Source organism: Nicotiana tomentosiformis, chromosome 3 (genome assembly GCF_000390325.3).
Source record: "Nicotiana tomentosiformis chromosome 3, ASM39032v3, whole genome shotgun sequence".
NCBI lineage: Eukaryota > Viridiplantae > Streptophyta > Magnoliopsida > Solanales > Solanaceae > Nicotiana > Nicotiana tomentosiformis.
In genome coordinates this window covers 116605233-116630982 of record NC_090814.1, presented here as the reverse complement: position 1 = coordinate 116630982, position 25750 = coordinate 116605233, and the positions used below count along the sequence as shown (strand labels likewise).

The following is a 25750-nucleotide window of genomic DNA, read 5'->3' as shown; positions in this document are numbered from 1 at the left end:
TAATAATAAGATAAAATTATTTGGTTCCTGACCCTGAACCACTTGTGAGGGGAGAATGTAATATACTTTCGTGTATAACGTATATTAAACTAATATAGATAACTTGTTCTCATAAGCAATAGTTTAACTATTAAGTGGAGGCACTCAATAAATTATTTTGCTAAACCAACTGTGATGTAAACCAACTTATCAAGATGAACTGTCTTGAATAGAAAATCTGAAAATTATGCTCTAAATTAAGTTATTGAGCAAGTTACCTCACAAACACCAGGTTGCGGGTTAATAATAATCGTATATGTAACCATCTCATAGATGCATCTTATGTAGTATACATGGCAGGTGAATGAGCCCATATTCACCTTTGTTATTTTCGGTATTCATGAGATTCAATCCCAATTTTAGTTGGTCTATTAATGGGAACAAACAACATAAGAGAATTCATACATAACTTTCTAGTTCTTTAATATTTATCCATGTGAATTCTCTTTTATTTTTTGCACATCATATTTAAATTAATATGGCCAAACCAATTATCTCAACTAGATAAATTATCAATATTGATAAACCTTGGGATTGCACCATGACGTGTGCAATTATGAATAAACTTCAAGTTTATTATGATATGTGTTTTTATATCAATAAACTTTTACATTTTTATGGCATTCTTTTCTTTGTGTAGTACAAACTGGAGAATAAAGCGGGTAGCTTTTTACATACATATTACCTCGCTACAAGTTATAGTAATAGAAGATATTAAATCTTTACTTTATTTATAGTCTCAGTATAACCAATCGCTTTCGCGATCTTTAGAAACTCAATAAATTTGTTTGAGACTTACTACGGCATCATACCTTATTGATAATCAATCTTATTTCTCCAAAGTAGTATAATTGGCTCTTCTAGAGTTTTCAATTAATTCTATACTATCACATATTTATCAATATTCATATGGTAAATATCTCTTTCAAGGAGAAAGTTGTACCATTATGATTATGGTAAAAATCATTATAGGCAAGATATGTTTCGTCTATTACTTTGCCATGTAATAATCACACTGCCATAATATTTTGGCATGATCACAATAGGTACGTGATCAATGACCATTCGTGCCATAATAATGAAATTATTTTTTTATTTCATCTCAAACCCTTTTCTAGAGATTAGTGTGGTATATCCACTACACTAGCACGTTCATATTCTTCCAAGAATGAATATGTATTCATAAATCAGACGTTGTCACATTCACATCATGAGTGGACCATAGTCATCTATACGTGCTTTACAAAATCTCATGTTAAATTGTTGACAAACATTACTTTCACAGAGTGAAAGATTATTTTGAGAATCCTTATTATTCTCATTACCATAATGATGACGATTATAATTTCGTCTATTGCCACGTCCACATTCATTGATACCTTCACGATAATAATTTTGTCTTCTTTTAGACTTATTATATATTGCTACCACATTCTCTTAATAGAATGAGAATGAAGCAAATTCAATGGGACGAGTTTTCACTTTTTGTGTTCACAATCATACATGAATTTGATCATGGCAAGACAGAGAAAATTTACCACTTCGAGTAGTTATAATTTCTTACAAACTCTATTAGAGTTATAATCAAACTCTGTTGTCTTTGCTTGTATTTAAAATCAAATTATAAAATTTCAAGAGTTTAGAAAAGAAAAATAAGGTAAAATACTTACCTTCAATCCAGAATTTAATCCTGAAAGAAGTTAATGGAACAATTGATAATCATTATGCTCAATATTATATACATGTTGGGCACCATATTCCAAAGCCCGATGACCAAAGCAGATGCCTCTACTCAATTGGTTAGAGTCTCGTGCTGATAACGTGTTATAAAACAATAAAAGAAGAAGAAACATATTGTAGAGAAAAGTAGAGAGAATTCTTAATGATTTGGGACCAATTACAATGGAATATAACCTCTTTATTTATAGGGAAAGAGTGACTTAGCCACCAAGTAACAAAACCTAAAATCTGTCTAAAAGTGACCATTCACCGTAAATATAATTTTATTTATAACAAAGAACAAAAAATCATAAAATCTCCATTTTCTCCTCCTGCCAACAAAGACTGAAGAGTTGCTGAGGAGTCGGGACACAACTTCCCAGACATCGCCCCTCACGCTATCCACTCCCCTCGTTACCCACCCCCCTCGTTACCCACCCCCATTACTCCCTTTTGTTTGTTAGGTGTTTACACACAAACACAGATATAGAGCAAAACAGAGTCCGACTCACTCTGTACGTACTTACCTATACATACAAAAACGAACCTTCAATTCGCCGATCGATTACTCCGATTCCGACGTAACTCTCACATTCTATTACTCACACCAGTAAGTCTCCCTTATCTCTTCCTATTTGTATAGAGGCTCATATATCTGTTCAATTGGAGATACTGAGATATTATTTCCGTATATATTGATATATACATATTTATAGGTTTTTAGGCGCATGAGATATATTGTATGTATATGCATACGATTGAATTGCTATAGAACAAATTAATGGTGCATAAGAAGCGAACCGTCGCTCCTCGTTCCAAACCCTCGGCTGCGCCGGTGGCGGTTCTACCTGTACCCGACGATGCGGAAATTGAGCTGCTTGAATCGGACCTAAACCTAGTCTCGGTAAGTCCAGCAGGTCGGAAGAAGCCGTCGAGCAAAAAGGATGCTTCGGCGGTTGCTGAAGGTGAGAAGAATGCCTTCTCAGCTTCTTATGCTTCAATTAAGCTTGAATGCGAGCGTGCCCTAACATCCCTGCGTCGGGGAAACCATACAAAAGCTCTAAGATTGATGAAGGAGCTGTCCAGCAAGCATGACAACTTACCTTACGCGGCTCTGATTCATCGTGTCCAGGGCACTGTTTGTGTTAAAGTGGCTTCCGTGATTGATGACCCCAATGCGAAACATAGGCATTTGAAGAATGCAATTGAGAGTGCTAGGAAAGCAGTATCAATGTCTCCGAACTCGATTGAGTTTGCACATTTCTATGCTAATTTGTTATACGAGGCTGCAAATGAGGGGAAGGAATATGAGGAAGTTGTACAGGAGTGTGAAAGGGCATTGGCAATTGAGAACCCCGTAGATCCTGCAAAAGAGAGCTTACAGGAGGAGAGCCAACAGAAGGTTGAGACACCTCATGCTCGGATTGAGCATGTACAGAATGAGCTCCGAGGTTTAATTCAGAAGTCAAACATTGCTTCCATATCTACTTGGATGAAGCATATAGGCAATGGTGAGGAAAAATTCAGGTTGATCCCGATTAGGAGGGTGTGCGAGGACCCAATGGAGCTGAGGTTGGTTCAAGCAAGAAGGCCAAATGAGATTAAAAAGGCGACTAAGACACCGGAAGAGAGGAGGAAGGAGATTGAAGTCCGGGTGGCTGCTGCAAGGCTGTTGCAACAGAAGTCTGAAACTGTCGAGACAGACAATGATGTAGATAAAGCTTCGGATCTGACAACAGGATCAGGGCAGAGAATTGGTGAGAGGAGGAAGAGCGGAAATGCAAGGAAAAATGCGTCTTCCACAGAGAGAAAGAATTGGGTGCAGTCATATTGGAACTCCATGACTTTGGACAGGAAGAAAGAGTTGCTTAGAATTACAATTTCAGATCTCAAGGCTCATTTAAATGCATCAAAAGGCGGATTGGCTAATGAAGTGCTCTCTGAGGCTCTATCATTTGCTGAAACCAATAAAGATTGGAAGTTTTGGGCATGTTGCCGCTGTGGTGAAAAATTTATCGACTCTGAATCACACAACCATCATGTTGTGCATGAGCACATTGGAACTTTGCTGCCTAAATTGCAGTCTATTTTGCCTCAGAATGTGGAGAACGAGTGGGCAGAGATGCTTCTGAATTGTCCTTGGAAACCGTTAGATGTTAGTGCGGCAGCAAAGATGCTTGATGAACAATCAAGATCTCAAGAACATGGTTTTCTTGATGAGACACACCCAAGAGATAACACAGAAGAGTCTAAGGATGACGTTTCTGATGTTTTTTGCAATGAAGACGAATGGGATTCGTCACCTAGAAAGAAGAAATTAGGGGATAGAACAAACGGATATAGGGTTGAGAGCAGAGAATATGATAAAATATCAGACATTGAGTTGATGGATTGCGATGGAAACAATGGTACTAAGAATTGTTTCCTTCCTGACAAGTGGCCACTATCTGATGATCCCGACCGAGCAAAGCTTCTTGAAGGAATTCATGCTATATTCCAGGCTCTTATTGGAAATAAATATCTTGCTTCAAGTCACCTCAGCAAGGTTGTTCATTTTGCAGTGGAAGAGCTTCAGGGTCTTGCTTTTGGCTCTCAACTTCTTAACTACAATGTTGATCAAACTCCCTTATGCATCTGCTTTCTGGATGCACAAGAATTAAAAAAGGTGCTAAAGTTTCTGCAAGAGCTTTCTCATTGTTGTGGCTTAGGTTGGTATTCTGAGAAAATTAGTGCTAGTGATGGAGCAAGCAATGCTAGTCAAGGATTTGACGACCTGGAGAAAGTAGTTTTCAGTGAGGATAGTTCATGTTTATTGTTTGATGAGCATTTCCTGCCTTGCAAACTTACTCCCAGTTCATTTCCAGATACAGTTTCTATTGACAGAACTGCATATGTTTTGTCTAGTAATCAGTACCAGAATGGAGCTGAACTTGATTTCGCTGCATTGTTGTCCTGGATATTCACCGGTCCTTCAAGTCTGGAACAACTGGCATCCTGGGTACGTGCAAGAGAAGAGAAAGCACAACAAGGTATGGAAATTCTTCGCTTTCTTGAGAAGGAGTTTTATGACCTCCAGGGTTTATGTGAGAGAAAATATGAGCATTTAAGTTACGAGGAAGCACTGCAGGCAGTGGAAGATCTTTGTTCAGAAGAGGGTAGGAAAAGAGAACATGCAATAGAATTTGTCCGACGAAGTTATGATTCTGTCTTGCGGAAGCGGCGAGAAGAGCTCATAGAAAGTGAAAATGAAGTTACATTTATTGGCAGTAGGTTTGAGTTGGATGCTATATCAAATGTTCTGAAGGAAGCAGAGTCTCTCAATGGCAGTCGGTTTGGTTTTGAGGAAACTTACATTGGTGGAACATCTCACCTATGTGACCTCGAATCTGGTGAAGAGGAAGACTGGAGACTGAAGGACTACCTTCATCAGGTGGACTCTTGTGTGGAAGTTGCACTACAGAGACAGAAGGAACATGTCTCCATTGAGGTTGGTGCATCAACTATGGTTTACAGCTGGTTTATTTATTTATTAAATTTCCATTTTTTCTTTACTTGATTTCTTGTTTTTCAATTTCCCGAATTTAGCTGAGTAAGATAGATGCTCGGATCATGCGAGTGGTTGCTGGGATGCAGCGGCTGAAAGTAAAGCTTGAGCATGCATCTGCCCAGGATTATCGGAGGATTTTAGTGACACTGTTGAAATCATTTATGCGGGTGCGTACTTAGCATCTACTTTTGTGATAGTTCCTTTATTGCTCTGTTACTGTGATCTCTCTCTTACTTTATTTCTAGCATTTACCTGTTTTACTATTCTTTTATGATGATGATTAACTTTCTCTTTCTTCAGGCAAATTTGGAGGATCTGGCTGAGAAGGATGCTACCGAGAAATCTGATGCTGCAAGGGAAGCTTTTCTGGCTGAACTTGATCGTGATTCTAAAAACAGTTCAGGCGGAGGCAATGGTTATTCTAAACATACACATGACAAAATTAAGGATAAGAAAAAGAATAAAGAATACCGGAAAACCAAGGATTCAAAGGTTGACTTTTGTTTCTGATGCAATTGTTAGTGTATACTAGTTGGAAGATAATCAGTTTACTCTCACTTGTGCAGCCTACTAGTGGTAATGAACTGCATTTGCTTCGCCATCAGACTATGGCAGATGGGTATGTCTTTTTTTTAAAGAAATGCCTTTCCCATTAGCTTGAACTCCATGTTATGCAGAAAGCATGATGGCCTTTAATATCTGCAAAAACCTGTGCTGTTGCAGCTCATTTGCAGTTACTCATGATGGAGAGGATCAAGGTGATGAAACTGTTGGAAATGGTGATTCCTTGGATGAACAGGAGTATAGACGTAGAATTGAACTCGAAGCAGAGGAAAGAAAGCTTGAAGAAACTTTGGAATATCAAAGACGAATGGAGAATGAGGCTAAACTGAAGCATCTGGCCGAGCAAAATAAGAGAACTACAAAAGCAGTTTCAGGAAGTGTGGATGCAATTATGAAGTCTGATATTTACAAGCACAGTGATAATGGTCAAGAAATCAATGAGCAATGGAAGAGTAGTAAGAAGGTCAATACTCCTATGCTTGGATTCTCCTATCTGTGTGAGAGTTTCCCGTTCTATTCTCTGTTCTTGAAATGAAAGTCATTGAATGTTAGGTGTTACTCTTGAAGGATATGCTTCACTATGTTTTAGGACGAATATTGATTGTAATATATGACTTGCAAATTTTGGAATCCTTGATGCAGATGAATGGATTTCCGGACAGTTTAGAAGTCCCAAAGCACAGTGCTGAAGGAATGACGCAAAATACTGGTAAGGCCCTTGGTCAATATCAGGAACAATTTTTGCCAGCTAAAAAAACCCCTTGGCCATGCAGTGCCACTGTTAGGATGTCACATGAATTTTATATACTATTTTTTTCTCCCGCTCAGGACTGTCAAATGAAGGAATTCCAGAGGATAGTACTCTGATATCTGCCCGACGCTCTGGAAGGAGAGGCAGACGTCAGAAAGATTCTAAGCTTATTGATGGGAAGTTTCAGTCTGCTTCTGCCGAAAGGGAAAATACTGAAGTTGGTGAACCAAGAGCTCTGGATGCTTCACCTGGTGAGTTACGATTGTTTACTTAACTATTCTGTAGTGCCTTTATTTGCTGGCCCTGAAGAAATACCAGTTTTCTGCAGTTTATATCTTTGTTTCCTAATTTTAGCGTGTATTCTGTAGTTTGCTAAATTTACATGTGAATTTTGGGCCCAACTGCTACCTTGGGTAGAAGCTGGTGGATTGTTGACAAGTATCAAATCCGCATGTCTTGTAAATGAGTCAACCAGACCCAAGCCCCGAGAAAGGATGATAGTTTTTTCGACCAAAGGATCAAGTTGAAAACACGCTATATTTCAGGAGCATAGCACAGAAAGCTTATATCAATTTAGTTGGAGTTAATTGGCTAGTTATTATCTTTTTTTTTTTATATAAGGTAAATCATATTATTAACAAGTGGGGGAAACCCCGTATACAAGTTATTAATTGTCGTATGGCTGTAAAGACCTGATACTTTGCTAGTTGATCTGAAGAGTTCTCGTAGTGCTGCTTTCTAATTTGATAACCGCATATCTGTATTTGCATATTCGACAAATTAGTTACCACCAAGTTAGTCCTCGATGATCCTTGTAATCTCTTTCCATTTCGTCAGTCGTTTAATTCTTTCTTGTTTCATGGATATAACAGTGGAGTTCTGTTATTGCTTAACTATATCTTCAAGTAGGCATGTTAATGTTGTAGCTATACAGTGGGACAGTTTTATCCAATTGTATGTGCAATTGGGAGGTGGAAACTGTGGAGTTACAGTCAATTTGGGTCCAACTAGTTATTAGGCCTAACACCTCTTACTTTCCCCACCCTTCCCCAAGAAATGAAAAGCTAAACTGGTGGGTGGAGATAGCTGCTTTTCCTTTTCCCTGTAGTTTTGTTTTCGCCTCAATTTATTTTATCTTGTGGTTGTGGATTCTGTTTATGAACAATTCAATATGATGGATCCTCTGAGTTGATCTACCTTTGATTTCAATACTAGAAAATAATGGTTCAGCAAATAGTGGAACAAAGACATTGAGACAGCTACATGTGGAGGAGGATGATGAAGAAAGGTTCCAAGCTGACCTTAAGAAGGCCGTTCGGCAAAGCCTTGGTATGCATATTTATCTTTCTTTTACAGTCACTGGCTCTCTGAAAGTAGTTTGATGCTTATTCATTTGGGCTGTTCTGCATCTGTTTTTCGTTTTTACCATTGTTATAAAAGTAATCTGAACATATGCCTGATGTACCTTCTCATTTTCCTTATCTATGGTCAATGTAAAATCTTCTGAAAATATGATTCCCTCTATCTCATTTTATGTGACACGCTGTCCTTTTTGGTCTGTCCGAAAAAGACTTACGCCTTTCTATACTTAGAAACAATTTACTAACTTCCCATTTTACCTTAATGACATAATTTTATAGCTACAAATATGTCATGGCATATTTAAGACCACAAGCGTCAAAAATTTCTTTCATAAAGTTTGTGTGCAGTCAAACACCTTCACATAAAATGAGATGGAAGGAGTAACAAAAAATGTAAAGTCTTCTAAAATTGTGATAATCCGGCAGTTGCTTGAAGATTTAAACAACCTCGATATCTGTACTCTCTTGCTAGCTGAGATTTCATTGGAACTCGTTGAACCTGTTTCTTATAGAGAAGCAATTTCACTATTCCTCCACTTATTAAAGTGCTCTTCCCTCATTCTCATTTTTAACTCTTTTTTATAATGCTAGACACATTCCATGCACATGAGAAGCTGCCCTTGCTGCCAAGTTTAGGGAATGGACATATTTTGCTCCCCAACGCTGGGACTTTGAGCAATGAAAAGAGTACTGGAGATGTAACTGTAATGGATTTATATGGCACTGGACTAAAGAATGAAGTTGGGGAATACAATTGCTTTCTAAATGTCATCATACAGGTTTGTGTTCACAAGGACTGATCCTTTTTTTCCATCATAGTATGAGTTCACTTGTATTGTGCTTCTTACTGATATTCATATGTAACATGCTCTGAGATGCCTCTTATTGTGTTTCCTTAGTCATTGTGGCATCTAAGACGATTTCGAGATGAATTTCTGAGAACAGCATCCGAACATGTTCATGTTGGTGATCCATGTGTGATATGTGCTTTATATGACATATTTACTGCTTTGAGCACCGCTTCAACTGAAACATGCAGAGAGACTGTTGCTCCTTCTTCTCTGAGAATCGCCCTGAGCAACCTGTATCCTGATAATAATTTTTTCCAGGAGGTGAATCTGAAATTGTATTTTTAATAACTGGCTTTCCGCCTGTTTAAATAACTGGCTCAAATTTTGGTTAACATAGTACTGATCTACAGGGTCAGATGAATGATGCATCTGAAGTGCTGGGCGTAATATTTGATTGCCTACATCGGTCGTTTACATCAGCTTCAGGTGTTTCTGATACTGAATCTGCAGATAGTAGCTGCATGGGCACATGGGATTGTTCAAATGGTGCTTGTGTTGTACATTCTCTTTTCGGGATGGATATTTTTGAACGAATGAACTGCTACAATTGTGGATTGGAGTCTAGACATCTGAAGTATACATCTTTCTTTCACAATATTAATGCCAGTGCCCTCCGAACATTGAAGGCATGTTCTTCAAAGCAATTCTGCGATGGCACTTTAATTTCCATTCTGCATAATAATTTTATGAGGTTCATAAAAAAGAATTTGGTCAGTTAGCATTTTACTTTCTCCTGTTTAAGTTTCATGTCCTTTCCTTCAGGTTATGTGTCCAGAAAGCTCCTTTGATGAGCTTCTGAATCTTGTTGAGATGAACCATCAGCTGGCTTGTGATTCTGAGGTTGGTGGATGTGGGAAGCTTAACTACATCCATCATATCCTCTCTACTCCACCGCATGTGTTTACTATAGGTATCTGTTTTCTTTTGATTTTCCTTTTTTTTCTTTCTGCCATGGGTGGTCTATATCTCAAGAAAATTGTCACATGGTCCTCATTTTCTTTTCTATTCTTTTCCTTCAGTTTTAGGTTGGCAAAATACTTGTGAGAATGTAGATGACATAAAGGCAACATTATCAGCTCTATCTACTGAGGTGGACATTGGTGTACTTTACCGTGGCCTCGATCCTAAAAACAAACATCGCTTAATTTCAGTGGTAAACCTATTTTGACTCTTTTATCATTGTCTTCTGAAAAAAAATCCTGTGGCTTGACATGCTGAGGGTATATAGTCCCAATTAATCGCATCATCAGTATTTTCATTATTCTTGGTCACGTTCATTTTATTACTTGATCTTTTGTGATATTCTTGGTCCATGATAAGTTGTTTTATGTTGTCTGCTAACATTCAAATTCTAAATAAGAAAATTAAGAAGCTGTAAATGAAATGATATCAAGTTGCTGGCCGTCTGCGTGCCATCCGCTTTTCTGATGATCTCATGTTCCTGTTTGATGATTCTTGCATGTTTATTTCATATATTGCATTCTCAACCAATTTGATTGTACACATAAACGGATGGTAGTCATCTTTGGCTCTCGACGAATTATGTTGATACTAATTTATTTTTCCTTGAAGGATTGATAAGGATTATCTTCTGTTCACTTTTCATACGAGTACTTCTGTCGGGCAGTCTTAATTGATTTTGGTTTAAATGGTGACGTTCCAATTAATCCTGAGTTTATTTAATTTCCATTTTGGAATTTCAACAATATTAGCTTTGCTGTTTCAATTTCAGAGCTTGATTAATTTCAATAAAGTGGGTATTTACCATGGAGACCAGCGTTCAAATCTCCATAGACAAAATATTTTGATTTCTATCCATTTGCCCAAGCCTTGGACAGAATTATCTTGTACTTGTGTTGGTGGAAAATAATAGGTACCCTGTAGAATAGTCGATGCGCGCACAAGTTATGGCGGACACCCCTACTGAATAAAAAAATAACCATAACTACAAGAAGTATCCTCAGTCACAAGCTAGATGGAGTTGGCTATATGAATTCTCACTATCCATTCGCTGTTTGAACCTGTTGCATTCCAATATTCAATCATTTAGATTCTCTATTACTAAGAAGTACTCTATATTTTCTGCTAATATACAAATCTCTAACAAGTTGTTTACTTTATTTCTTTATGCTTCCTCAGGTTTGCTACTATGGGCAGCATTATCACTGCTTTGCCTACGGTCATGATCATGGACGGTGGGTCATGTATGATGACAAAACTGTGAAGGTAAAAGTTTCTTCTTCCTCTTCCGATTCGTCTTGTTATTATTCTAGTTTTTGTAAATTAGGGGTATTTGATATTCAGGTTATTGGCAGCTGGGATGATGTTCTTGTTATGTGTGAAAGAGGGCATTTGCAACCGCAGGTCCTCTTCTTTGAAGCTGTAAACTAGTATGACTTAGAAGATGATACCTCTCTTTCAATTAAATGGAATTCAGCTTATAAAACATGCCTGCCTCTATACCACACTGCAGATGTGAATCAGCAGGTTTTTCCATTCAAGCGGCAAACTTATTATCTTACCTTCACATGCTGTTTTGACTGAGCTAAAAAGCTGCAAATTCTTATTTGGAAAATGTAGATGCTGTACAAAGTACAAACCCAAGCTGTAGTAGCATACAGTCAAGTTTTGTTGTGATGAAAAGATTATAGGAGTCATCGGCACGCGGGTACCAATTTGAAAACTCTGTTTCATCATTGGTTCACGTCAGATCATAGGAAAGCAAGAGCAGGTACCAATGCCCTTGATACCTGGATACCGTCGGCAGAAGCATGTTTTTGCATCTGCCAGTTCTCTAAATTTTTGGAAATCCTTACAATAAGGTGGCATGATGCATTTGCTACCAGTTGCCTGACCTGGAGAGATCTGGATTTCTACTTCCAAATGGCAGCAAAGTACCTTTTACATGATATTTGCTTCTGTACACAGGAAATGCTAGGAAATTTGCATCTTAATACCTTTCAATGTAAGGAAGTTGTGTATAATGGTCGTAAGTTTTTAGTGATGCAGTTTATAGTACGTGCTTCCCACCCCCCTCACTTCAGGGGGAGTAAATTTTGAGTGCTCTAGAATTGATGGGAATTTTGTATATGACAGATGATGACGAGAATGAAAAGAAAGAAAAATTGCTAATAGTTTGTGAAGCAGGAAAACATCTTGCTGACTGGTGATTCAGTATTTCCCTTGCCAGTTTTCTCTTTTCATATATTTGTGTGTGGATATAATCAGTGAAGATAAAGATCTCATGAAGTTTAAAACCAGCACTAAGGGTGCTGAAATATGTACAACAAGAAGTCTAAGAATCCGTCTCCCACTTACCCTGAAGGGAGCTGATAAAGTCTAACGTACTGTCAGCATTTTCTATGTATTCAAATTTACACCAGCAAGACAGCAAATGTAAACAAATGAGCTTAATTCTGCTGATAGGCTCTGCTATCTTCTCAAGACATCTGTTGTTTCTCTCTTTCCACATAGTCCGCCTGATAAAAGCAGGTATCGATTGATTATACTCTATTTTTCTTGTTAATCAAACCCCTTAAAACTCCAGTTGGCGAGCAACTCCTTGGTCATTCTTGGCATTATCGTCTTCACCTTGAATACATTCAGGAGCATGTGTCACACTTGGGAGGTGACTACAGAGAATGAAGATTTGCCTATTTTTTTTCTATTTCCTATTCACACTGTTGGGATGGTATATCCCTCTTTTGGTAAATTGTAATTTTGTGGAGGTTTTGGTTGATCAATCTCTGGCTCTCTTTTTGTGTTGTGTTTTTTCACAAACCTCATAGAGACTTGTATAGGAACAAAAATTGTCTTACGAAAAAGGAGTTGAAAAGAGAAGGCACTACAATATAGCTACTTCATGACCCTCGACGTTAAAGAAATATAATTAAAGCTTTATAACAAAATTCAAATAAAGAATCAGTTTTATTCTATGTTATATATAATTTATGCCATTAAGCAAATGGAAAATACTAATCAAGGAAAGTGACTAGGCCTTCTTTATAGTGTCCATGACACTTAAACTTTTTTAGGTACAGTAGATGATTAGCATCAAAACCAAAAAACACTATGTTTTCCCAACTTGATGCATAGAATCTAATGTCTAAAATGTAAACTGCAGTCAATTTAGCCTAGAAATTAGTTGTTTGTATTTTCTCTTTTCGTTTTTTCCGCTGTGATGAAAGCTAGAAATTAGTAGTTTGTATTTTTGTTTTTTCCGCTGTGATAAAAGCTAGAAAAATAATATCAAAAGCGTTAATGAGATGTAACCACAAGCGCGCCACATAATGAGGAAAAGAAGTCCTATTTTTGCTGAGGGAAAAAGGACTAGGCTATGCTCTGAGTAAAAACAATAAACACAACGGTCAAGGACTTGAAAATACCAAAAAACAAACATTTCCAACATTCCCGAATTTCTCTCTTCCAATCTCTTTACTTTTACTGAGTCTTTCACCAGCCCTCAGCAAAATCCGCTATTAAACAGACCTGTTCCAGACTCAATCCTCTGCCATTTGGCTTCTTTCTGTCTTCCCTATACTCCTTCACCACACTCCCTTTAATTCCCTATCTTTCTCAAATCTTGAATATCCCTTCTTCCTTCCTATTGCTTTGCCATTCTTGAAACTTTTTCCAAGTCCGTTTGATGCTTTGAAGATCACACAATGACTCTCAAGGGTGGCACCAGCCAAGCCTGCGCTGCGTGCAAGTACCAAAGGAGACGTTGCACTTCCGACTGCCCCTTAGCTCCCTATTTCCCAGCTGATCAACCCAAAATGTTCCAAAACGCACACAGGCTCTTCGGGGTCAGCAACATTCTAAAAATACTAAAGCAGCTTGATCCATCTCAAAAGAAAGTGGCCATGAAATCCATTATTTATCAAGCAAATGCCCGCGATAAGCATCCTGTGTATGGATGTGTCGCGGAGATACAAAACCTCGTCTTTCACATTCAACTCTATGAGGAGGAACTTCAAGCTGTCCATGCACAATTAGCCTTCTATAGACAGCAGCATCAACAACAAGAGATCTCATCCACAGCACTCAGTGATTCTGTTTCTCAGATACAATTGGGAATGCCTCCTCCTCCTCCTCCTCCTCCTCAGCCCGCTAATGGAAATGGATTAACACTGTTCCATCAAGATGCGCCTTCACAGCAATATAATGCATTGCCTGTCCAATCTTATCCCTCTTACTCAAACAACAGCTATGCTGCTTACAACAACAACACTACATTTGTGGACCCTAAAGATAATAATGCTGTCAATTCGTTATGGATTCAACAATCATATGGTAATAGAGCTTGCAATAACAACACAATGATCATGCAATCTCAGTTGCCAGCTTCACAAGCAATTTCTGTCCCACCAGAAGTTACTCAAGACTACGATGAGATACATCCGTTTTTTGACACTATTGATGATAGACAGTCTTATATTGATTCTAAAGAAGCCTATGACTCAAGGTATGCTCATTGTTATCAATAAGTTGTGTTATTGTAATGACTAATGAATGCTGATACACACTTAAGTTAGAAGATTTTTCATGCATTTAGCTGAACTCTTCTACTGGTTGTTATTATTGATATATTCTTATTGTTGTCATTGTTTTGTGGTTCTGAAATGAAAAAATTGTCTCGTGCAGTTCGGAATCATCATTGAAAGACACGAGACATTCTGTGGAGCATGTTGCTGAGAATGAATTAAAGAGTGCTGCAGCATGTTTCACTCTTACCAGTGTCAACTGATAGCGTGCAACGAAAATGTAAGAAGAATGATACCAGACTGGCTTTTTCTTTTGCCATTCAAAATTTTGTCTTGTTAGGATACAAAACATCGAGAATGTACTGCCATTTTGAGAATACTTTAATTCCACCTGTCCTGCTATATTTGGTTTTTAGAAAGTTGGACACTAGCTTGTTGCCTTTGTAGAAGACGATTTGCGTCTTTTGCTGCAGTATAAAACAATCCTTCCATGTATACACCTCATATCTGTCCTACCACCTGAAGACATAGTTGCTAAGTGGAATCGCTACTTCTTTTCCCGAATTTAAGGTTAACTTATTCTTTTTTTTAAATCCATATCATCTCTTCTGGTCATCTGTTTAATAGTACTACAAATTTAGACTAGGGATGTAGAGGGAAGCAATCCTTTTGTGATGAACTACCTTTTTCTAAAAGAATATCAAGAGCTAAATCTGAGTACAATATGAGCATTATAATAACCATGCGAGTGATCACTCTACGAAGATTTGTTATTTTCTCTGATGGAAAGTTTCCTTGATGTTTCCTAAATGTTAAGTCAAGAGCATGGTAGGAAAGTGCATATTTTTACAGTGTAGAAAAACTGAGTAAGGGCAAACAATCTGCGAGAAAGCAGCTTATATAATGAACATACATAGAACTTTTAATTGGGGCAAGGCGAAAATGAAGACATTTGTAATTGAGAGAACCAAGTGTTAGCATGCCCCATAATGATCGACATGATATAACAGATAGTGTAGTATCACATACTACAGCACTTGCAAAATCTATGATTGGGACATAGAGCAAATATTTCTCTAGAGGAATGAGCAAGACAAGATTTTGTTTCTGTTGCGACAATAAGACATTGATTTATGTGATTTTTAGTGTTACAATGACATTAGTCTTCGAGGAAAGGCAGAAACTAAAGGGAAGCAATGTTATATTTGGCTGAAAGAAAACAGTCTTACAGATAATAGAAGAGGTTGCTGCAATATCAAGAAAACAATCAATCAAGTGCATTAGTTGATTGATAAAATCAATACAGTTAAAGGCATATATGAAAAAAACATAGACATATAGAATTAGGAGACAATTATGCTTAAGTTTTCATCCGCTTGGTGCCACCAAAACAAGAGTCGCTTTGAATAATATAGACAAACTGCTCAGCTTGAAATTCAAGACTCAACCATCTATTCATCAAAAGATTGAAAAATATATAACAAATCGTGTCAGGAATATATTTTGGAAAAATGAACAAGAAATAAATATGTTTCGTGTATTATTTATTTCTGCTAACTTGGTCAAAATTGTCACATATCAGAAGTTAGGACCATCATACTCACTGTTAAGAACTTTACAACGTATCAGAATCCGGGAATGTGCTGCACTCATAAGCTGATGAAAGGATAAACAGAAGTGTTTCATGCATTCCAAGCATTCATGGGCGACTGTGTTATCTACATTGTGGGAGCATAGAATCAGCTGTTCGTACTCCTTTTGGATTCTGATCATAAAAGTCTTGTATTGTATGAACCACAATAGGAACATTTGTGATAGAGCCAGTGGAAGGAAGCTGTTCCTCTCTTTTCACAATCATTGCATAGTATAGCCTGTTATTAACCTTAGTGTCAGAAGGGATTGATATGCCTAACCCAATTAGAGCAAGTCCAATCATGAAAATCAATAAATAGAAAAGTGAACCTGAGTTTGGCCAGAATACTCCTCAGGAATTTTCTCTTCAGACAGCAACACGTCTAACATCTCAAAGTACACCTGAAATTAAGCACCAAGTAAGCTACACATTTGATAAAATGTAAGACTGTAGCAGTTTTAGGAAAAAGGGTAAAAGATGTTTCTACACTAAAAAGTTTTCTGACCTGCATGTCCCCAAGTGATTTGCTACATATTGGGCAGGTGTAATGAGTACAAGTGTAGTCCTAAAAGAAGTAGTAAGAAAAAATTGAGAAGAATTAGCAGAACAGTATGGAAGTTCACTCTAAATTTATTAAATCAAGAAACAAAGTATGAGCTTAATACCTGAAAGCATGCAGAGTGCATCAGATGGCCACAAGGAAGAGCTTTGACAGGATTGGTCGAAGTGAAAATGTATTCGTGGCAGATCGGACAGTTTTCCTCCAGGCATTTCTCTCTGCATATGTGAACAGACAGAGACTTTGACATGCAAGCATTGCAATTCATGCAATGGAAGTAATCATCGCCTAATCCTTTTCCCAACCGGCACAGATTGCAGAAAGGGCAGTGGTAGATTTGCCTGTTCAAAATCTGTTGTTTTAGAACAAAAAAATGTAGTACAACGCACATAATATTTTTTGGGAGGTTTGAGGGGGGTGCATAATGCAATTCTATCAAGTTGTACTTAGTTGTCTTGTATCCTCAATTATACTTAGAGCTCCTAAAATGTGAACCTGGTGCAGGCTCCATAAATTTTGCTTATTTGAATAAAAGGCTATGTAGCAATATATAACCCACGAATGGACTTCTGAATCGCTTTTGTTAAAAGTTGCCAACCAGAAAGAGAGGAAATTTTCGCTGTGGCTAGTGCAGACATAAGCATATAAATGATGAAATAAGCTTACAGCAACCATTTAACTTTTTCCTCTTCTTCACCTAAACGAATTTTCCAAGGCCTCATTTGCTAACCAGATTTTGACATATTATTGGCAATAAATTTTATAGTTCGCCCGGAAAAGGACTCCATTTATGTTTTTTTTTTCTTCTTCTCAAACATGAAAGATTCTTCAGCCAATAATGCTTCATAGCATAAGAAGTCCATCACGCTAGTTAATAGTAGCTAAAACCAATTAGAAATCCATCACTTTAAACTACCAATTGATTACCTATTTATGCATTTTTCCATGTCCACCTTCTCCTTTTCTTTTTTCAAGGCTATATATGGTGCTAACAAGATCAATGAGAAAATGTTAACCTGATTTTCTCACCTTTCATCATCGAACAATTTGCAGATTTTGCAATAGTATCTACCCATGGAGAAGCTACCGCAGGAGGGAGTTGAGCAACTAGGACCGATGGGTTGTATTTTCAAGCACTTCATACACATCATCTGGGTGATAGTTTTTCTGCAAGCATGTCATAACCAGAATTTGGATATCTCAAAAGTAGAAATAAAGAAAAATCTGAACTTAGAGATAGTAATGGAGACTCAGTGCATGGCACTCACCTTTCCAGACTATGATCAGTAGTAGTATCATCATGACACCGTATGCATGTAAAGAACTTCTTGCAGCATGGAGCAAGAAGCTTGCAATTCCTCTTGTAATGGTTGCAACCAAAAATGGATTCCTCTTGATCGCGATAAGAGGGATACTGACCAGGGAATTTCTCCATATCGTTCGCAGCAGCAGCCTCAGAATTAGATATCTTTTGCGTCACAATCCATTGACTGAAAGAAAGCAATTAGCTCTAGTCAAACACCATAAAAAAATGCAGATGAATGAATTTAGAAATTCTTGATAAGAACAAATATCATTGTTTTTGCATTTGAAGTGTTCATTCACTAAGAGTAAACCCATTGTAAGTTGAACACATTCACAAATTCCAGGAAAAAGAATTTCACTTTTATTTGCAATATCTCAATATTTGACAGGAAACCTAAGTTTTCTAAATGTTTAATTGGTTCGTTATCCTTGTAGATTTATCCATTGTATCTTGTCCTTACTTTCTAAGGCACCCGTTTCGAAGTGAAGAGAAACAACTTTGGACATTTAAAAGGTAATATGACAACTATATTTGCTGAACTTCTAGAAAAAAACTCAAACTGAAAACTGGAAATTCTAGTAATTAGGTGTTGGATTAATTCAGTTTTTCAAAATACCAATGATTGTTTAGGTGTTATGCAATAATAGTCCATGTACTTGCCTCATTAGCAAGCTCTGCATGAGGTGTGATTTCTTTTCAGAATCCAAAGAGGAGTCGCAGGATATTTTTCTTATTACAGAAACCAGATCCTCTTGACTCATTAGATGGTGCTCCTGTTTCCTCGATTTCTCACATAGTTCTATACCCTGGCAAATTGTCTCTTTCTGAGCATCAGGGTCAACTGCCTCAGTGTATTTCTTCTTGTCAACCTCAGTAGACAATCGTGCTGTATCTTCAGATAGATCAACGTTTTGTTTTCCCTTGGCACTGTGTGTTTTATCTGAAGTAAAAGATCCATGCTGACAAATACTGCAATTAACATATTCTGCTGATGAAAAGTCTGTTCTTTTCTCATTCCAGATTCCTTGTTTAACACCATTTCTTGACAAATATGTAGAGACAACTTCCAGAGGATCAATAGACAATAAAGGAGAAACCTTCGGTTCCTTTTCTACATTTACACTCTCATCTCTCTTTATAGGTTCCCACCATTCTCCCAGCCACTCGAAAAACTTTGTATGTCTTGTAACTTTGCGCCACAAGGACATCATGCCATGCTGTTCATCTGGCGTTAGAGATGCCATCAACCACGGAATCATTTCTTGTAGAAACTCTGCTTTTGTTCGTCCAAGCATGTTTCCGACAATCTTTTCTTGTTCCTCAATGGAAAAATATTCTCTGAATAGTGGCAAGAGTTCAATTTCTTCGTGGTTGATGTGGTCAGTTAATGTTCTTTGCATAGATATGCATGCATTGTGGAGCTTTAAGCAAAGCCTTTTATACTTAAGCTTCTCACCATCAATTATGTCATCACCTCGCAAACTGGTGAGCTTACTTAAGATAACAGAAATCTTGTCGAAATGCTCTACCTCCATATGATGGTCAAGGGTGTAAGAATGGCTAACGTTTTGGAGATTTACCCTTGATTCCAGAGCAGGAAAGGCAACTGCATCCTCAGAATTACTATGAAGCTTCAATAGAAATTGTAGAAGATGGAAGTGTCTTTGAAATTCAGCAAGAATTCCAACATCTTCAGCTAGCTTAACTGAGAGGGAGACAACATACTGTATATCGTTTTTCAAGGCTTTGTGAAAGAAAAGAACAAAGTCTATTGGTATAAACTCATGATATGAGAAGTTTAAGTGACTGCTTGATCTGGAAGAAGTTCCAGGAAGAAAGGACAAGTTTTTCTGTGAGTCTGAGAAAAATATATGCGTATTGATCCCGTTAGAATAAGATGTATCAAGCTTCTCAATGATGCCAAGGGGAGGAGGGTGATAAGATACAGTGTTGTTTGATGTCATGACTGAAGCTGGTTGCAATAGCAGATTATTAGATCTATCAAATGGTTGCATGTTCAATTGTGATGAACAACTTCCACCACTATTAAATGACTTCTCCAGCAAGGAGCTTCTGCTACTGAACATTTCTTCCAAATCTTTTCTGAACTTTTCAAGAGAAATCTTGCCAGAATAGCCCGTCCGGACCCACTCATGCAAGAGAGAAGCAAAGGACCTGTTAACAGCAGGAGATCCCAGCAAGACATTACTTAGAATCAGTTTTGACTCATCCTCGGATAAATGAGCCGAGAACCAGATAATCATGCACTTTAGCAGCCCAAGTGGCAACATCTGCAGGCTTCTGTACAATAACCAGAGCTGCAATTCATGGCTGCAGTTCTCTCTAATCACCAGAAAAACCTGTAAGTAACCAGGGAACAAAGAAGAAGTCAGAATAACATCAAATTTCCAACTAGTGTGTAATACTTCGGGAAATAGCACTGCTGGGAAAATGTTGTGTAAGATAATAATGAAGCTTTTTACAAGAGTCCTTTTATAAACATTGAGTTGAGTTGTCCATAAAATTTTGAAAATATACCTCTGTTTCTAGAAAATGAAGCTTTTTGCTGATCCTCCCAACAAATGATTCTACTTCCTGGCAAAGCATTTCTATGAGAACATTTAACTGTATCCCACCTTGTAGCTTGCAGTATAATAATCTCTGTAGTTCTTCCATTTGACTTCCTTCAATAAATTGTTCATGAAAAGCTGATGGTTCACTCTTGATGAGTTCATCTAACAAGGGGTAGAATATTTGATCCAGTGCTATGCTGTAAATTAATGTAACTGTTAGGGAAAAAAATGCAGATATAAAGTTGGGCTACACCTATCAAAATTCAGAATGATAAACCAGCATTCAACAACAACTGTTACAGCATTCGTCACCTGAATTGAGACTTTTAGTTCACCTGAATTAAGACTTTTAGTGATGTTGGACATTCTATCTCACGAAAGATCGTCATCTAGTTGCTTAGAATTAGCTAAGATTGCTATTTAAAAAGCTCACTGAGCCTTATACAAGCGATTTGAGTCACAACTACAAGAATTTAGCAACAAAAGTTACTCTATGAGCAAGCTCTAACCTGTAGAAGTTGAGAACATCTGTGAAAAACTTCAACTGAGCTACCAATGACATTAAGGTTGATAAACAAAATGAGCTTCTTAATTGATGTAGTTCCTCCAGAATTTCTTTCAAATCTCTTCTGACTGCAGCATGCCAAAGATGGAAACCATCAATTGGATTCTGCTCTGTCAGTAGCTTCATTTCACTGGACTGAATCACCATCATTTCCAGCTTTAAGATGTGCTTCATGTTGGCTGTTCCATAATGAGATTTAGCTCCTTTTCTATCAAGCCATGAGATGATCACCTTCAAAATGAAAATCAACATGTTAGATTAGGCACTTTAAACTATTTACTGTGTAGTTGGAAATTCAGGTTGCAATGTACCTCTTGGATCAGTGTCTCTTCGGGTAAAACGACATGAATGAAATTCAGAAAGTCTGTCTTTCCAACTGAAGAAAGAGTAGTTGTCACCCAAGGCAGAAAATCCTCCAGTAACAACAGGGGAACACTACATAGGTACTGCCAGACAAGCCTAGCCTGTTCTTTGGACGAGAACTGCTTTATTAGCGAAGGGAAGACCTGCATTCACATATTACATGCCAGAGTATTCAGGAAAAGAGACCAAAAGGAAGGGGAAAACAGAATCTTTTGTTAAGAACTAACATGTCATATTTGAGGCACTCGAACTGTTTTAATTTTAGACAATCAGTAAAACTGAGATTACCTCAGATTTTCACTGATTAAGGGGAGATATGTTAAGTGGTTTTTCTTTTTCTACTTTAATTTTCAAGTGGTGGTTAGTGTAATATACCCCAATATTTATTGACAAAAGAACTCTAAGCTAATGCTGTAGATAAGTAGATGGAGCTGTGTTATCAGACTTGGGTTAACCATATAAGTAGATCAGTCCGTAATGCTCTCACCCTCCAATTACATGATGGAGCAAAAAAGTGAAATATTCCAACTCACTTAATGAGAGAAGGAAATTGTTAGAGAAAATCTAAGTTGAAGGTTAAGTACCATAACTTTCCTTAAAGAAAAAGGTCAAAACATATGAACGGAAAGAACTAGAAAAGTGTTTATAAGGAGAACAGAATCAGATTATCAGAGCTCTAGTTCCTTAATATAGTTTCCAGTGGTCTTTACATGGCATGTAGAAACCCCTTGGTGAAAATCCTAATAACATTGTAATGTGCTGTATGCTAAAAATAGAGCTAAGTGTCCTCAATATAATTAGAAGAAATATGTCATGTCAACTCTGTAAATCTCTCCTTTTCCATTGGCAAGGCATAAATCATAGTAATTCCTTTTGTTCAAACAAGTGTTGATGAATTTATAAACCAATAAAGGCTTTAAGAGCGAAAAATGAAATACTATTCAAACTAATAGATAGTGAAATTTTCGTGAATACCTGCTCCTCTTCTTTCATCATATGCTGAGAGATAATAGTCTCAATGGTACCTATGTAACACGTAAGTTCGTTGAACAGGTTGGCAAAATCCTCATTTTCCTCTCGTAAACGATCAAAGCATTCAAAGATGGAACAGAACAGATCATCTATACTTTTATGCTCCAAAGAATATGTAAAGACCACATTCTTCACTTGTGCATCAAGTGCAAGAAAGACGACCTGTCAAGATTAACATTCTGACCTCAGAAAAGTTGGAGGCAGATGCAGCCTCTCTGCAATGAGTTCAACTAAATCCATTACTTTTTTTCCACAGAACATAAATATTTATGTGAAAAAACACTAAAATTTTAACAAGTATTAAATCTGAACCTGTAGTGTCACAAGTATAATCTTTATTGTCTAAGAACATTAAACGTTGAATTTAACAAGTTTAAAACATAAATCTGCCTAGCTCTGAGAAGAGTAGATGTAATTTGAAGGTGGAAACTGAAAATGAACACAATTATGTTGATATGTCATATTGTCCTATGTATCGTTATAGATAAAAAGTGCAGCCTAATATGAAGATGCTAATATGTAGAAGACTGAAATAGAAATAACAGGGAAGGTTCAGGGGAAGATGCACCGCAGAACCACAGTTGAACCCAATACTTTCGACGCGGAACATAAATTTATGGGTAAAAAATCACTAAAATTGCAATAAATAGTAGATATAAACCCATAACTTTAAATATTGAACCCATAGAACTAAAATACTAGATCCGCCTCTGGGCAGGTTTTGAATAATTAATGAGTCCATGCACTAAATTAATGTGTTTTGTGTTGTAGTTTGGGACCTTTTGAATTGTTCCCTTAGCATCCTAAAGTCAACTCTTTTCCTTGCAGGTTCCTCATGATGATGAATTCCAGCAATGAGTTAATCAGTATTTTTGTCACAATTAACAAAAAAACACCAATCAGTATAAATCTTGGTTATATATTGAGAATCTACAAGACCACAACCTTATTAACCATGATATGAAAGTGAAGTTCAATTCGACATGTTTGTTTTCTCTTATTTTCCTTTCTTGGAACCTCATTCAAGGATAGATACAAACAAATCAATAACATTCATAGGAAAATACAGGATTTAAAGTTTATGCATTCCTACATCGGGTCAAGTTACTATACAATAAAAACTAGGTTCACCGTCGAATATCTATAGATATTTAACAGATTTCTTATAGCATATATACAGTCGTGTCCACGTATTAATACATTTATGAAACAACCATTTTACCTCATCTTCAGCAGCGCAATGGTATTTATATACAATTTTCAAGAAATCTAACCGGCGGCTAAGATCGTCAACTAATTCAACGCCTTGTGAGGCAGTATCCAATGCGTCCACAGCTACACGATGGATGTCGGCAAGCTCAAGTGTAATAGCCTTATGAGAAATAACGAAAAAAAGAATAGGTGCTTCAACCAGTTTCACACCAGCTAAAGAAGACGGCAAGTCCACTTCGTTTTCGGGTTCTCCGCCGCCCATTTGCAGCTGACGAAGCGCCACCACTGCCACCTACCATCAATGGGAAAAAAGACCAAAGGGGAAGCTTCAACATTGAAGTTCAATGGGCATATAATGGCAAGCTTGGCCTCTTCTCTGAATTAAGCTAAGGCCTCTTTGGTGCCTCTTTCAGTTAAATCCTTTTTTTAAATGAATTAGTTATTTTTATATTGATCTATGTTTTGATTTGATGTGAAGCTGCCACGCTGGCTGATTGAGACATGGAACCTAACTGCCATTGGCGCCTTGTCTTGTTCCCTTGACATTGATTGATTTTGTCTTCGAGCCACATGTCAGGACGCTTTCACCAATCATTTTCTGCCACGGCATTGTATTTGGTATGACAATGTGTAAATACTACTCGCACGAACACTATTCCAAAAAGAATGATTGATTTCTGTCGTGGGCTTAAAGAAGCCATAATTGGTTTCTAAGGTACTCTAATGATGAATTGTTTTGTTTTTGTTAACGGTAATTTTCACAGTTATAATTTATTTTAAAATTTCTCATTATACTATTGTATATGGTCGAAATCGAACTCGTGGTGCATCCTAGCCTCCGACATGATGAGCCAGGATCGAGACATGATAATAAAGGGCTGAAGATCGACCCCGAGTCCCACCGGGCTAGAATCCGGGAGCAGAATGCCTGTCTTCGAGAATATCGAGACCGTGATCCCGGAATCGATCGTAGCCTCGAACGAGCTTGAAGAAATATTGTTAACAGAGCCAACAGAAGACCAAAATATCTGTGACCAGTCGGATATTACAGCGGAAATCATGACACGTATCGATAAGGAACTGTCATTCAATAAATCGTGAGATTTCTTACCTTTTATAGAAATGTACCTAAAATAAGACTCATCTACTATATAAAGCGGGTCTGATAACTCATAAAGCACATTGTAACACGTATTCCAAGGCAATATATAATTATTTTTTCTGTTATTAGTTCTTCCGCTTTCGTTCGTCAGTGCTTGTTGTTACGAGCCCAAATCGAGTGCAGATATTTCACTAAGGCTTAAATCGTCTTCCTCGTGTGGTTTGAGCTTACTTCATCCTTATTTATTTAATTTGTTCTTATTTACTGCTTTGTGTCAAATAAATACGCGTATCCTTAAAACCACTTATAAATTTAATTATTATCCGATTATGAGGGTAAACAGTTTGGCGCCCACCGTGGGGCTAAGGATAATAGTGGTTATTTGATACAAATTTTCATACCACACATTACTTTACACTTATTCTTTGAAGTGTCTTTAATTTCAGGTTAAAGCTCAAAATGTCAAACTCTCAGTCAACACCCTTACATGTTGACAATGAGTCCGGTTATCATGGTGAAAATAACAACATAATGCCCAGTGACGAGGTACAACCCGTTGATCCCATCGGAATTTTGGTCGCGGACCCGATTGACACCCGGTGAAAATAACTCGCATGTGGCCATCAACACAAATATGCCTAGGGGTGGGCATCAGTCGGTTAGTATGAAAGTACGGTTCGGTTTATCGGTTTTCGGTTTTGTAATATTAATAAGCAAACCAAACCAAACCAAAGTATTTACAGTTCGATGCGATTTTTTCTAGGTTCGGTTCGGTTATTTCCGATTTAGTTTTTCGGTTATTAACGGTGCAAGTTAAATATAGCCAAATTAATTTGTAAGAAGTGATATATGCTACTGCTTTAGTTTGTTGCCTCTGGCGCTGCCAATTTGAAAGTTAACACTTTGTGTAATTAACGTTAACCAGCTGATTCTGAAGAAGATGGTTGAAAGTGCAAAGGAAAGTATAAGGCGAAAAGCTAGCAACTCCGAAATCTATGTCAACATGCAAACTGTGCTCATAGAAATAGACAGTTCTCCTGTTGTAAGTCTATTTTATCCAATTCTTGACCGTTGATTCACTTTTCAAGTA

General features: G+C 37.3%; 3 protein-coding genes across 8 annotated transcripts; 2 read left to right on the top strand and 1 right to left on the bottom strand.

The window, feature by feature from the left end:
* Nucleotides 1-2103: 2103 nt before the first annotated feature.
* On the top strand, nucleotides 2104-11984 carry LOC104086396 (uncharacterized). 5 transcript variants are annotated; one of them, XM_070197502.1, is made up of 17 exons: nucleotides 2128-5245; nucleotides 5344-5472; nucleotides 5606-5797; nucleotides 5872-5924; nucleotides 6029-6332; nucleotides 6512-6578; nucleotides 6698-6871; nucleotides 7836-7949; nucleotides 8573-8760; nucleotides 8881-9093; nucleotides 9183-9458; nucleotides 9595-9742; nucleotides 9852-9985; nucleotides 10972-11058; nucleotides 11137-11196; nucleotides 11306-11319; nucleotides 11413-11984. In XM_070197502.1, exons 1-16 carry the CDS (start codon nucleotides 2540-2542, stop codon nucleotides 11309-11311), a joined length of 4851 nt encoding a protein of 1616 aa, XP_070053603.1. In that variant the 5' UTR covers nucleotides 2128-2539; the 3' UTR covers nucleotides 11312-11319; nucleotides 11413-11984. The 5 variants fall into 5 exon arrangements, 4 of the variants coding, with proteins under 4 accessions (XP_009588933.1, XP_070053603.1, XP_009588935.1 ...); XM_009590638.4 differs by having other exon boundaries at nucleotides 2104-2368; nucleotides 2475-5245; nucleotides 11137-11984; XM_009590640.4 differs by having other exon boundaries at nucleotides 11306-11984.
* Nucleotides 11985-13219: 1235 nt separating this feature from the next.
* On the top strand, nucleotides 13220-14812 carry LOC104086395 (LOB domain-containing protein 27-like). The gene is made up of 2 exons (XM_009590636.4): nucleotides 13220-14296; nucleotides 14476-14812. Exons 1-2 carry the CDS (start codon nucleotides 13497-13499, stop codon nucleotides 14576-14578), a joined length of 903 nt encoding a protein of 300 aa, XP_009588931.1. The 5' UTR covers nucleotides 13220-13496; the 3' UTR covers nucleotides 14579-14812.
* A 927-nt stretch (nucleotides 14813-15739) lies between these two features.
* LOC104086394 (zinc finger protein BRUTUS-like At1g74770) lies at nucleotides 15740-23978 on the bottom strand. 2 transcript variants are annotated; one of them, XM_009590635.4, is made up of 12 exons: nucleotides 23569-23978; nucleotides 22290-22508; nucleotides 21263-21457; nucleotides 20896-21182; nucleotides 20352-20583; nucleotides 18474-20173; nucleotides 17776-17997; nucleotides 17537-17674; nucleotides 16614-16848; nucleotides 16454-16513; nucleotides 16278-16349; nucleotides 15740-16186 (listed from the first exon to the last, which is right to left on the bottom strand). In XM_009590635.4, exons 1-12 carry the CDS (start codon nucleotides 23818-23820, stop codon nucleotides 16085-16087), a joined length of 3714 nt encoding a protein of 1237 aa, XP_009588930.1. In that variant the 5' UTR covers nucleotides 23821-23978; the 3' UTR covers nucleotides 15740-16084. The 2 variants fall into 2 exon arrangements, with proteins under 2 accessions (XP_009588930.1, XP_018622916.1); XM_018767400.3 differs by lacking the exon at nucleotides 23569-23978 and adding an exon at nucleotides 23126-23533.
* Between the last annotated feature and the right edge of the window lie 1772 nt (nucleotides 23979-25750).